The 13,792-nt window shown below is 42.7% G+C and overlaps 1 protein-coding gene across 15 annotated transcripts in view; it reads left to right on the plus strand.

The window, feature by feature from the left end:
* Positions 1-13,792, plus strand: part of ATP9B (ATPase phospholipid transporting 9B) — a 218,903-nt gene that overhangs the window by 136,166 nt on the left and 68,945 nt on the right. For all 15 annotated transcript variants that reach the window (XR_016387667.1, XR_002642781.3, XM_089895355.1 and 12 more), the window contains one exon: positions 3,965-4,125. Coding sequence is in view for 13 of the 15 variants with exons in the window: in XM_089895355.1 (XP_089751481.1) it covers positions 3,965-4,125 (161 nt within the window). In the remaining 2 variants the exon portion in view is untranslated. The remainder of the gene's footprint in view (positions 1-3,964; positions 4,126-13,792) is intronic.

Genomic DNA, 13,792 nt, shown 5'->3' on the forward strand with positions numbered 1-13,792 from the left:
TACTAATATAGGAAACTACAAAAATGTTGAAAATTACTTCCTAGTGTACTTACCTTTTCTTATACAGTCATAATTACTTCAGCTGAGTAATAATATACCTTAGGGGTAAAAAGGTCTTGAAATCATAGTAAAAGCTATCTGGCCTGTTCAGATGTTCTAGGATATTTTTGAAAGAAAGAAGAGTTTCACATCAAAACTCAGGCTACCACCTTCTTTATAGAATTTGTAGCTTTAAAGTTAACTAGCTTTCATATTGAATAGTTTTTGAGTCCAGATTGCATTTTAGACAAATTGAAGAAACTTTCAAGGGTGTTCTAGTGAAATGAGTATAAAATTGAAAGTGACCTTTAAAAAAATAGTTGAAGTATCTCTTTTCTTCTCACTGTGCTTTGTTAGAATTGACCACCCCCACCCCCACCCCCACCCCCACCCCAAAAAAGATCATACTATATACTATAGCTCGGTTGCAATTATGTTCGAGGAAGAATAATCATAGTTCAGGAAGGCTCCTGAAAGAAAGCAGGGAACAGCCCATTACTGAGAAGCTGTGTTTTCTCTGCTAAACCTTTCATTCGTCCTTTAAATTAGAAGGGGTTGGTGAAGACGACATTTAGTTATAGTCACTAGTCAGGCAGTTGACCACATGTGTCCTCGTCAATTAGAAAGGTATTAATACTTTGAATTAGCTGAGTATCAATGTGCAGTGGGCTGCTTGTAATGTTTCCATCCTATATGGGTCATTTTTTCAAAGGAAACTTTGTCCTCATTCCTGACTGTTTTGTCCCAGCTCTTATAGTCCTTCACTGCCATGATGCAGGGGAAAGTGTGAGGCAGTGGTTATGCATTTTGCAAGACAGTGATTCTTTATTTTATTACAAAAAAGGCCAACTCTGGAAGGCCAGATTAAATCATTCCTTTCACTTTTTAATGGGATTTGGATGAATAGAGTAAAATATGCACTTTGCATTCATTGATAGCATCTTTACGTTGAGGTAATTGAGTCTTTTTTCCCTGACTGAATGAGTAATGACTTCATCTGACCCTCCGCGAGGCTTGGAACTTAGGCCGTCTTTGTCACCGCAGAGGGCCCGGGCTTTGAAACATGCTCTACTTCCCTGGCTTAATTTTTCTTCATTTTAATCCAAAACCCTATTTTTCTCAATAATTCAAGCATAAACTATATAGTAGTTGAAGTAGCGGAAATTGCAAGGTATTCGTCCTGGTTCTGCCGGTTTTTAAATGGAGTTGATAAATCAGGCGCCATGGTCCTGGCCGCCGCTCTCACGGAGCCCAGTCCCGCTCCACCGGGGAAGCTTCCAGAACCGTCGGCGCGGTCCTTCCCGCTGCTCGTCCCGGCCCAGAGGTGGCGAGCCCGGACCGGCTGGCCCCATTGCCCACTGGCCCGGTCACTGCGCTGGAAGTGACCGCTAGGGGGGCAGGGCGCTTCCCGCAGAGCCTTGCAGACACGGCCGGCCCGGCCGGGAAGGGTCTCATCTGCGCACAAGCTGCGCGCAGGAGACAGCGCATCTCTAGGACTTGCCTAAAGTCTCTGGGGTTCCGAGTCTGAAGAGCGCGCGCGACCAGAGGAGGCCGCGTGTCCCAGGCGAGGGGGCGGGGCCTGCCGGGGTGGTGGCTGTGGAGAGGAGGGGCCTGCTGAGGGGAGGGACTTAGTGGGGGCGGGGCCTTGTGGTGGGTGGGGCCTGGAGGGGCGGGACCTCTGTGGGTGGTGGCTTGGAGGCGCAGACGCTGCAGAGCGGCCTCGCCCCTGGCCTCGCCCCTGGCCCCGCTCCCACCTCCAGGGCCCTTGCAGGTGGGGACCCGTGGCTCCCAGACCACTGCGCAGACCCTGTAGTGTTGGGTTTGGTGTGGAGGTAGGGCGAGTGCGCTAGACAGACTTCCAGCGGTGTAGCTTCTGGGTCCCTGTTGTCATTCCTGTGGTTTCTGGAGCCTCTAAAGGCCGTGAGGTGTCAGCCAACAGCAGTGCTGATGACGGGCAGCTCTAAGAAGTGACTTCCCCCATAAGCTTGGTTAGAGAAGATTTCTCTTCTATAGGGTATATTACTGGTGTTCGCCTTATACTTCCTACTAGATTGGCTGTTTCTTGAAGGGTAAAATCTCATAGTTGACTCATTTTTCATAACCATAGAGTTCAGCAAAAAATGTAGTAGGTATTTAAACTTGCTTGTATAATGAATGAATTTTCTTCACTGCTGCACTTAACTGGGTTTTCTGACAAAGTTTTGTGCTTTCTTTGTAACTACAGGTTCTAACGTTCTCATGAGCCTTTGTGGCAAACCCTAATCAAAACCAGATATAAACTAAACAGTGAAGTGTGGAAAAGGCTAGCTTTTTATTGGCCAAAGACATGGTATTCAAAAGGCATTCCAAAATAAACTGGTATTAAGTAGGTTAGTAATTCTAAAAGTTTTAAATTTGAGAATAATAGTATAGCTTTGGTAATCATGTTTTCTTTTTTAATTTCTCTTTTTCAAAATTTGTACCAGATTCAGAAGAAACTCAGATGGCAGATGGATAACCGGATAGGATTCAGTCTTCTGCTAGTGTCATATAAATTACATATGAGCAGTTCTGTTAAGCACCTGCTGTGCCCTGGCCTGAGGGCGACCAGTAGTGACAGTGAGCTTTGCCACATTGTTTGGGCTTCTCCAGGTGCCTCTGTCAGGAGATGGGTAACAGCAGTTTGCAGAGGAGGGGAGTGAGGCTTAAAGAGTGTAAGAACGTTCCCCAAGGTCACACAGTTAGTGCCAGAGATTCAAATCCAGGTTTTAAATAATAATAACAATGATAATAGTAACGACAATAGTAGTAGCATGCATGCAGGCTTGCTCTCTACCAGAAGCTGTGCTCCCTGTGCTGTGCGTCCTCTCTTTCCCCCCGGGTCCTGTCAGGAAGACATGTTACAGCCCATTTTACAGATGGGAAAGCTGATGCTCAGCTTGCCCAAGGTTGTGCAGCCAGGTGGCAGAGCCAGACTAGCCTAAACACAGAGTCTTGAGGGATCTTAACTGCCGTACGGCGTCACTTGTCCTCTTTGTGGCTCTAAAGCCCTTCTACAAAGCCTGGCGCCGCCCTCCCCACTCCTCTCTCTGCCCCCCACGCTGCATTGCCCGGTAGTCTTTCAGCAATGACACTAAGCACGGAGCAGGACTTGGTGGAGGTGCTGGGCTTGAAATTGAAGCTGCATGCTTCAGAAGAGCTGTGTTCTCTTCACTTGTAGAATGGATGGTGTCTGGGTATCTCGTTCTTACTGTCCCCAAGATCCCACACAGAACGCACACAAAAAAGGAACTAATTCTTATTGACATAATTTTCGCTCACGTTTTGCTCAGCTGGCAAATGACCCACAGGATGAATTGGAGTGTTGTGTGCCTTACTGGGAGGACCTAAAGTACAGGACTTCTGCAAATTAACAAGTTGTCATTGCAGGCTAACTACTCCACCTGTTGCTTTTCTTCTTAATTAAGAGAAGTTCTTTTCAGGGAGGCTCTTGGCAGAGAGGGATGACAGACATACTGTCCTGTTCTGAAGAAAATCCTAAGTGATTCCCTGACGTGGCACGTGCAGAGGAAAAGGCGCGTGTGCTCCCGGAGAACTGGCCAGGCTGCCAGGCCGTCCGTGCGGCTCTCGTCCCGCATCCCCTTTTGTCCACTTGCTGGTCGTAACCTCATTATCTAGAGAAAGGATCTGAGTTTTTTGTGGTTGGATACTCAGGACTCGTGTTTTCTCAGTAGACTCTTTCTGGAAATGCTCTGGGGACCATGGGTCACTTTCAGAAATTCTCCCTAAATCTCTAAAAGGCTTTTCAGAAAGAAGTGTGAGTGTCAGGAGAAGTTTTCAGAAGAAAATGTAAAGTTAGTACATTTTTGTATTTCAGTATAATGAAAGCTAGTACAAAAGAAAATTTAAGAATGTGGTTCTGTCCTAACTCTTCATTTTCTTTCAGGTTGGTTTGCTGGACCTTGAGCTCAACCAGCTGACCAAAGCGCTGTTTTTGGCGTTGGTTGCCCTCTCGGTTGTCATGGTGACCTTGCAGGGATTCTCAGGTCCCTGGTACCGCAGTCTCTTCCGCTTTCTCCTGCTCTTCTCCTACATCATTCCCATAAGGTAGGTTTAAGAATGAAGAAAAACAGATGTCTGGTTTCACTGAATATGATGTTATTGAATGTATTGTTCTCAGTGTGAAAGAAATGATCCACCTAGAACGAAAGAGGGAACCCCATTGACCTTGCTGTGAACCCCATTGACCCTGCTGTGAACCCCACTGCCTGGTGTGAACCCCACTGACCCTGCTGTGAACCCCACTGCCTGGTGTGAACCCCACTGACCCTGCTGTGAACCCCACTGACCCTGGTATGAACTCCACTGACCATGGTGTGAACCCCACTGCCTGGTGTGAACCCCACTGGCCCTGGTGTGAACCCCAGTGACCCTGCTGTGAACCCCACTGCCTGGTGTGAACCGCACTGACCCTGGCATGAACTCCACTGACCCTGGTGTGAACCCCACTGCCTGGTGAAGCCCACTGACCCTGGTGTGAAGCCCACTGACCCTGGTGTGAACTCCACTGACCCTGGTGTGAATCCCACTGCCCGCTGGTGTGAACCCCACTGACCCTGGTGTGAACCCCACTGCCCACTGGTGTGAAGCCCACTGCCCCCCTGGTGTGAACCCCACTGACTCTGATGTGAACCCCCTGCCCGCTGGTGTGAAGCCCACTGCCCGCTGGTGTGAACTCCACTGACCCTGGTGTGAATCTCATTGCCCCGTGGTGTGAACTCCACTTAGCCTGGTGTGAACCCCGCAGCCCCATGTGAACCCCACTGCGAGCCCCACCCAGTGCCAGCTCAGCTGGCCTCCTGGGGCTGAGTCTCAGGGTCAGCACTGCCCATCTTAGCTGTTAACCCAGTCCTTCCCGCATGTCCTTCTGCAGCTGCCAACAGACAGCTCCTATTCCCATATCTCTTAAGCACATCTTTTTTTCTTGGGAATTCCCAGGGTTTTTTCCTTTGCTTTCATTAATCTTGTTTTTCTTTGTTTCTGTTGCTTGTATCAGTTCTGAAATGTTATGTGATGTCACCTCACTACTATTTCTGTTGTATGATGCGAAAGGCCAAGTAAGAACTCTCTTCCTTCTTGTTTCTGGGGCACTTCTATCTTTAACTGATAGAAACCATTGAACAATATTCAACTTTTATTTTTTTAATATTTTATTTAATTCTCTTTATTTATTCTCTTTATTTTTTTAATTCTCTTTAAATTCTTTCTTTAGTAAACTGACAATGTCAGTATGTATGTCCTGTTTTTCTTTTTAAGAGTTTCCTGTGCTCTACAGCAGGTTCTCATTAGTTATCTGTTTTATACGTAGTATCAATAGAGTATATATGTCAAACCCAATCTCCCAGTTCATCCCACGTCCACTTCCCCCCTTGGTAACCTTAAGTTTGTTCTCTACATCTGTGTCTCTACTTCTGCTTTGCAAGTAAGTTTGTCTGTACCATTTTTCTAGATTCCACATATAAGTGATATTATACAATATTTGTTTTTCTCTTTCTGACTTACTTCACTCTGTATGCCAATCTCTAGGTCCATCCACATCTCTGCAAATGGCACTATTCCGTTCCTTTTTATGCCTGAGTAGTATTCCATTGTATATATGTACCACATCTTCTTTATCCATTCATCTGTCGATGGATGTTTAGATTGCTTCCATGTCCTGGCTATTGTAAACAGTGCTGCAGTGAACATCGGAGTGCATGCTTTGTATATCCTTTTAAAAAGTCTGATTATATGGGACTTCCCTGGCGGTCCAGTGGTTAATACTCTGCGCTTCCACTGCAGGGGGCACAGGTTCGATCCCTGGTCAGGGAACTCAGATCCCACGTGCCGCATGGTGTGGCCAAAAAACAAAAAGTCTGATTACAAAATGAGAAAGGTACAAGGCTTTCTGCAAATCTGGCTTGTTCTAGTTTTTCCATCAACAATTTTCTATTTAGGGTAACATATTCAGTCAAGCTTGGAGAGACTTACTAGACAGAATTATGACTGTACCTCTGTTTAGCTTCATAATATCTCATGCCTACTTCAGCACGATACTTTTCCTTGTTTTTCACAGCCTGAGGATGCAATTATACAGATTTAGCAGAGGGATGAAAACCATAAAACGTAAAAAGTATAGAGGGCACTGATATAGGGGCCTAAGGCTTACATTTGACTCAACCAAGTTTACTTTCCCATTGCAAAGTTTCCATTAAACTATGAGTAGCGATACTTTTAGTATTTATGAAATACGCTTCTGCATTTAATAAACGATAGATTAAAAATTTTTTTGTTTTGCAAAATACACAATTCTGAAAAGTAAAGTGCTTTTTCTTCTACTGACCTAACACTCTTGTTTTTTTTGAATTTTATTTTATTTATTTTTTTGTACAGCAGGTTCTTATTAGTCAGCAACTTTATACACATCAGTGTCTACATGTCAATCCCAATCGCCCAGTTCATCACACCACCACCACCACCGCCCGTCACTCCCCGCCTTGGTGTCCATATGTTTGTTCTCTACATCTGTCTGACCTAACGCTCTTAAAAGGCTTTTCCAGCTTAAGGAAGAAAAGCTGTTTCATAGAAATTCTCTACAGAATTAAAGATGTTTGAGTCACCTGATCCAGTTTACTTTGTCTGTCAAGGAAAATAGTACAAGACATAACTCCTGTAACTCTAAAATGAATGTATGTTCCGTAGATGGTTGTGTCACTGACAGCACAAAGCAAACGATCAGAACACTTTACAGGGCACGTCAGAGTCCCTCAGGCCAGCAGCTTGCAGTTACGTGTCTCCAATGACGATGTTCTTTGTGCGAACGCGTTAAAATGCTGCGTAACAGTCTAGTCGGTCAGAAACAACCGTCTTGCCAGTGCTGGGTCAGGAAGGGTTTACCCACGTGCGGCGGATGTGGGCAGTACAAGCACGATGGTGTTCCACGAGGCGACAGCGCGTTCCTTCCGAGCAACACTTGAGAACCTCTTGCCAATAGGGTGTGTTTGTGTAAACGCTGATGTCCATGAGAGCTTGTGTGGCTTGGGAGTCAGTTTTCCTCTCATGTTCTGTAGGTCGGGCAGTCGGATCAGCGGGTGTGCAGGAGGCTTGCTAGGGAAATGCCCACACGCACATTCCACCATCTGCCCGGGGCAGCACCTGGTGCCCTGCTCAGAGCTCTGCTCGGTCAGTACACCAAGAAGGGAGTGTCGAAAACGTTATCTACACAGGTACAAAATTCGCTTCCAAAGTTGGAATTAACTTTCCTGAAGTTTTATTGAAGGAAGATTCTTAGGAGATTTTTGTCAAGTTATTTACAAGTCAGGTGCCCTTTCTGCGACATTTTACAAGTTTGAGCTAACCTACCAGATATTTTCAGTAAGCCCTCATTTTCCAGGAAGCATGCTTGGGGAAAAGAGTTCTTTCAACCTTACTTAGACCTAGGAATGATATTTAGGCATTGACGGCTTGGGAAATTTTCAGCCTATCCAGGTTGCAGAAGATGCTAATATTAGAAGATTCAGCGTTTGGAAAGCATGCACAGGAGAGAAGTCCAAGGATGTGACTGGACAGCCTTTTGCTGAAGAGATTAGGTGTGGTACTCATGGACCCACTTAGCCATCTCAGCAGAAGCGAGGAATAGATGGGGCTGTCCAGCAAAGACCTGTGGAGGAACCTTTTGTGTGGACATGTGGACCCCCATGACACACACGAGAGCCCCACAGAGGTTTTGAGAATATTATACCAGCAGTAACACTGCCAGCTTGGACTGGAAGGGACAGAGACAAGACAAGGTAAGAAGCCTGTCAGAATCCCAAATTCTGCAGGCTGAAAATGGGCTGATAGAGCTTCCTAGCTGTAAACATGTGCTGCGTTTTGGAAAAGGAAGAATAACTCAGAGGCCAGAGCTGGCATGGGCCAGACAGAGGGCTGTGGAGCTCTAATGCTACACCTACCTTGTATTCTTTTGGGGGGAAAACACAACTTGGTCATGGTATATAATACGCCTTCATGTATTACTAGGTTCCATTTGCTTGTAATTTTTGTGAAATTTTTGCATTGGTTTACATGAGTGAGATTGACTTATAACTTTCCTTCTCACATCATTCTTTTGGTGTTTAGTATCAAGATTATGCTATTCTCATAAAATATATTGATGAGTCTTCTCTAAAATATTTTTGTTTAAAATTGTAATTATTTATTCCTTGGACATATTTACATCAAAGGAGGCCATGTCAGCCTGAACTTTCTGTTGTGGAAAGATGTTTGACAGAGTTGATTTCTTTACTAGTTTAAATATATTTCTTAACTAGTTATAGTTTAAACAGTTAACTTTAAAGAGTTAGAAAAGCTGCTTTCAGGCTTTTAATTTCCTCTTGAGTCAGTTTTGGAAAAGTTACGGTTTTAAGGAAGTATGTCAACTGTACCTAAATATTCAAGTTTTTAAAAAAATTTATTTATTTTTTGGGGGCTGCGTTGGGTCTTTGTTGCTGCGGGCTTTCTCTAGTTGTGGTGAGTAGGGGCTACTCTTCCTTGTGGTGCAAGGGCTTCTCATTGCGGTGGCTTCTCTTGTTGTGGAGCACGATCTCTAGGTGAATGGGCTTCAGTAGTTGTGGCACGTGGCTCAGTAGTCGTGGCACGTGGGCTGTAGAGTGCAGGCTCAGTAGTTGCAGGCATGGGCTTAGTTGCTCCGCAGTATGTGGGATCTTCTGGGACCAGGGCTCGAACCTGTGACCCCTGCATTGGCGGGCATATTCTTAACCACTGCGCCACCAGGGAGCCCTCAAAGTTTTTAAATTAAATTTTGTTAATAGTGTTTTCTTGTTATCTCTTCTTATATGTAGGATCTGTGATATTGATCTTCATTCTTGATACTTATTTCTGCCCTTTCTCTTGTTTTTCTTGATTAGTCTTCCAGTGGTTTGTCAACTTTAGCAGTCTTACGGTTGAGTTTATTGATTTTCTATGCTATATAATATTTTTCTGTTTTATTCATGTTACCTTACCTTATTTGTTTCCTCCTACCTTCTTTGGTTTGTATTATTCTTACTTCTTCAGATAGATGCTTAATTCACTAGTTTTCACGGTTTTTCCCCTTTTTGAATATATGCAGTTTGAGGCTATAAATTTCTCTGTAAGTACTACTTTGGCTGCATCCTAAAAGTTTTCATATGTATAGTGTTTTTGTTATTGTCAACTACAGAATATTTTTAAATCTCCACTGTGATTTCTTCTTTGACCCATAGTTATTACAAAGTTATTTCTTAGTTTACAACCATATTTGCCTTTTCTAAGTATGTCTTTGTTCATATTTGACTTATCGCATTGTTGTCAGAAAACATAGCATTCATTATTTCAGATCTATGAAATATGTTGAGACTAGTTGTAGGGCCTGATATTTAGTCAGTTTTTGTAAACATTCGCTGTGTGCTTGAAAAGAACATGGAATCTGAATTGCTGGCTGCAGTGTTTTATATGTCCATTAGGTCAAGATTGTTCGTCTTGTTTTTCAATTTCTGTGTACCCCTGCTTGATTTTGTTCTTTCTTGTCTAACAGTTACTGAGGATTGTGTTTAAATCTCTGATCAGTATTGTGAATTCATCTATTTTTCCTTGGAATTCTGTCTGTTTTTGGTATCATATATTTTGTGACTTTGGCATTGACTATATACAAATTTTTTTTAACATCTTTATTAGAGTATAGTTGCTTTACAGTGTTGTGTTAGTTTCTGCTGTATAACAAAGTGAATTAGCTATATGTATACATATATCCCCGTATCCCCTCCCTCTTGTATACAAATTTAAATTGCTATATATTTCTTCTGAATTAGGCATTTTCTCATTACAAAGGGACTTTCTTTATCTCCACTAAAGTTTTTTGCATTAAATTCTACTTTGTTTTATGTTAATATAGTAATGCCAGCTGGCTTTAATTTGCTTGGCATGTCTTTTTCCATCTTTGTACTTTCAACTTTTCTGTGTAATTGTATTTATATGTGTCTCTTGTAAATAGCATAAAGTTTAATTTTTATCTACTCCCATAATTTTTGACTATTTAGTGCATACACAATTATTGTAATGCTGTTATATTTTTAGTTTAAATCTATCATTTTATATTGTGCTTTTAATGTGACTTAACTATTCTATATTTTGTCTCCTTTCTTACCATTTTATTTATTATTTTTTATAATTCCACTTTTTTTCTAGTAGTTTGTAAGTTTTATAAACAGTTTCTGTTCTTTTAGTATTTATCCTAGAAATTAAAAACATTCTTAATTTCTCAAAGTCTAAAGGTAATCATTTCCTTTGCATGTCACCTTAGAAGTGTTTAACTCCATTTACCCCTTCTGACTTAATCCATTTTTGTCATTTATTCTAATTGTAGTTATTCTTAAACTCCAAGATATTACTGGGGTTTTTTTGGTTTTTTTAATTATTTATTTATTATTTATAGCTGTGTTGGGTCTTCGTTTCTGTGCAAGGGCTTTCTCCAGTTGTGGCGAGCGGGGGCCACTCTTCATCGTGGTGCACGGGCCTCTCACTGTCACGGCCTCTCATTGCGGAGCACAGGCTCCAGATGCGCAGGCTCAGTAGTTGTGGCTCATGGGCCCAGTTGCTCAGCGGCATGTGGGATCCTCCCAGACCAGGGCTCGAACCCGTGTCCCCTGCATTGGCAGGCAGACTCTCAACCACTGCGCCACCAGGGAAGCCCAATATTACTGTTTTACACATTCCCTCTTTTAAAAATAAATATTTATTTATTTATTTTGGTTGTGCTGGGTCTTAGTTGTGGCACTCAGGATCTTCGTTGCGGCATGAGAGATCTTTAGTTGCGACATGCAGACTTCTTAGTTGCAGCATGCAGACACCCAGTTTGCGGCATGCATGTGGGATCCGGTTCCCCAACCAGGGACCGAACCTGGAACCCCTGCATGGGGAGTGTGGAGTCTTAACCACTGGACCACCTGGGAAGTTCCTACAGATTCCCTCTTAATTTTGGTTTATCCATGTTTTGTTTTTCTTGTTGCATTTCACACCTTCCACGTAGAATAACTTTTCTTCTGTCAGAAATTTTTTTTTTTAGTTTTTGTTTAGTGCTGGTCTTTGTTGGGAACTCTCTAGATTTTTGCTTGGCTTTTCTTCTTGAAAAATAGCTTCACCTGTGTATAGATTTCTAAGTTGTCATGATTATTTTACTCTCTTTTGGCTTCCATGGCTGCTGTCTACTAGCTGTCATTTAAGTCTTACTCCCCTGTGACCCTTCCAGCCTCTTTCAGATTTTCTCTCTGTTGTTGGTGTCCTGCTCTCTGATATAATATCTAGATGAATGTTTATTCTTGAATCTGTAGATAGGTTTCTTTCATTCATCCAAGAAAATTCTTAGTTTGTCTTTTTAAATATTGCCTTTGCCCTATTTTGTCACCTGTCTTTCAAGGTTGGTTAGATATCCACACTGTACCCTTTGTTTCTCCTGTTTTTACTTTTGTATTTCCCACCTTTTTGTCTCTGTGCTTTATTCTATTAATAAATAGTATTCCTAGTGCCCTGTCTTCCAAGTCACTAATTTCATCTTTGGCTGTGTCTAATCAGCTATTAAACCAATCAGTTTCTTAATTTCAGTTATTGGTATTTTTTTAGTTCTAAAAATTTTATTCAATTTCTATATCACATTGACTGTTTCATTTTTATATTTGCCTATTCCGTGCAAGTATTCTTCTAATTGTTCTTGTGTATCCAGGTGTTTTATAGTTTGTGTCTGTCACGTGTAATATCTGATGCCTTTCGCAGTTTTGTTCTTTTGTATTTTTTCCTTGTGGCTCTTGTTCGTGGTATGTTGTTTGACTGGGTACTGTGTGGTGTTTGCTGTTGTGTTGTGCTGTGGTTTATTTGGGTTTTGTTTGTTTGTTTGCAATTATATTTAAAAAGCTAACTATAGGAATCATTTGAAATAAAAGATGAAAATATGTTTTTCCAACACAAATACCCTGCTTCTGAACTGTGTACTTGGAGGTACTGCCTGTCTTGGAACATCTTCATCCAAGTTCAAGGTTCACAGTTACTGAATTATTCAGGAAATGTGAGCCTGGCTCCATCTCCACATGTAGGTGCCTTGGTCCAGGTTCTCTCTAAGTTTGAGAGTTAGCCCTTCATGGCCCCACCCGTCATGGGAAGGAGGCCCTCTTGTTGGACCTCCACCTTTTGATGTTCCTGGTCTTTACTTTTGCTCCTTGCACAGGTGGACTATGGAAGAGCAAGTCCAAACTCCTGGGGAGGGCGAGTGCTCTCAGGGCAAAGGAGATTGTATGGTCGTCCCTGACCTCTCTGGTAGCTGATTTGGATTTAGTCCAGAAATTTCTCACTATCTACTCAGTTCTTTATTTCTTTTAAGAATTTTTTTAAAAAGTATACAGTATTTCTTATTGTTTTCAGTGGGAACATTGGTTCAAATAAAATACCTCCCATTACCCTAGGTCACAGAACTTTTTTGCAATTTTTCTTTTTTTTTTGACTGTGCTCTGTAGCTTGTGGGATCTTAGTTCCCCACCCAGGGATTGAACCCAGGCCATGGCAGTGAAAGCGCCAAGTCCTAACCACTGGACCACTAGGGAATTCCCTGCAATTTTTGTGTGAAGGAAGTTATACAAATTTGATTAACTTCCATGGCAGTACTTCCTAACCTAAAATTTTGAGGTCTCAAATATGATAAACCTTATTCTTGAGAATGCACCAAGCTTTCTTTTAACAACAAAATACAACTATATCATAGAAAACCTGGGAAATGAAGGCTTTTAAAAAAACATCACTTGGATAAATGAACTATAGCATATCTATACAATGAATACTATCCATCAATAAAAAGGAATAAACTGTTGATCCATATGATAACTTGGACGTAACATTCTTGAAGTTACAAAAGTATAATGGTGGAGACTAAATCACTGGTTGCCATGGGTAGGGCTGGGACAGGTGTGACTCGAGGGGGAGGGGTAGGAGGATCCTTGCTGTGATGGAAACGTCTGTGTCCTGGGGGAGACGGGTGGACAGGGTGGTGATGGGAGTCTCTCCGTGAGACGCAGCGCAGAGAGTGTGTGTAAAGCTGGCAGAGCTTGGATCAAATCTGCGTTTGAGTTAACCGTATTGTCGCATCAGGTCTGTGTTTGGGTAACATGCAGTGGTCGTGCAACATGTTACCTTCAGGGGAAGCAAGTGAAGAGCACACGGGACTCTCTGTCCTGTTGGCCACTTCTTGTGAGTCTAAACTATTTCAAAGTTAGAAGTCATTAAAAAGCACCCTTGATCTAGGAGAGTGAGTATCTGTCTTAGAGGCAGACTGCAGGCTCTTGAATCAGGGGGTGTGAGTCTGCTTTCTTGCGTTGATGCCATGACAGCTCTGGCCGCGGGCAGGTCTCCCAGCCTCTGCACCTCAAGCGTTCTCACCTGTTTCTCCATGGGGCGAAGTTGTGTATAAAGCAGCGCGCCAGGAGCGTGACCCTGCTCTTGGTGCCTTTGTCCTTCTGGCTCTTCTTACACTCAGCTTCTTGTATCAATTGGTGTTGGCTTTTAATAGAATGCTGAGTACCTCTTTCGTCTTATCAAATACATTTACTACCTCATTTGCCTTTTAACTAGACTATGGTGTTTCTTCATGAAAGAGCTACTGATGCAGTTTTTAGATGATGTGAGTGTAAGGCAAAGGGGGATAACGACGTGCCGAACAGCCCCTGGGGAAGGACGGCCG

This window comes from Delphinapterus leucas, chromosome 14 (genome assembly GCF_059928025.1).
Source record: "Delphinapterus leucas isolate spDelLeu-1000000601 "Yukka" chromosome 14, BTC_Dleu_Yukka2, whole genome shotgun sequence".
NCBI classification, from domain to species: Eukaryota; Metazoa; Chordata; class Mammalia; order Artiodactyla; family Monodontidae; genus Delphinapterus; species Delphinapterus leucas.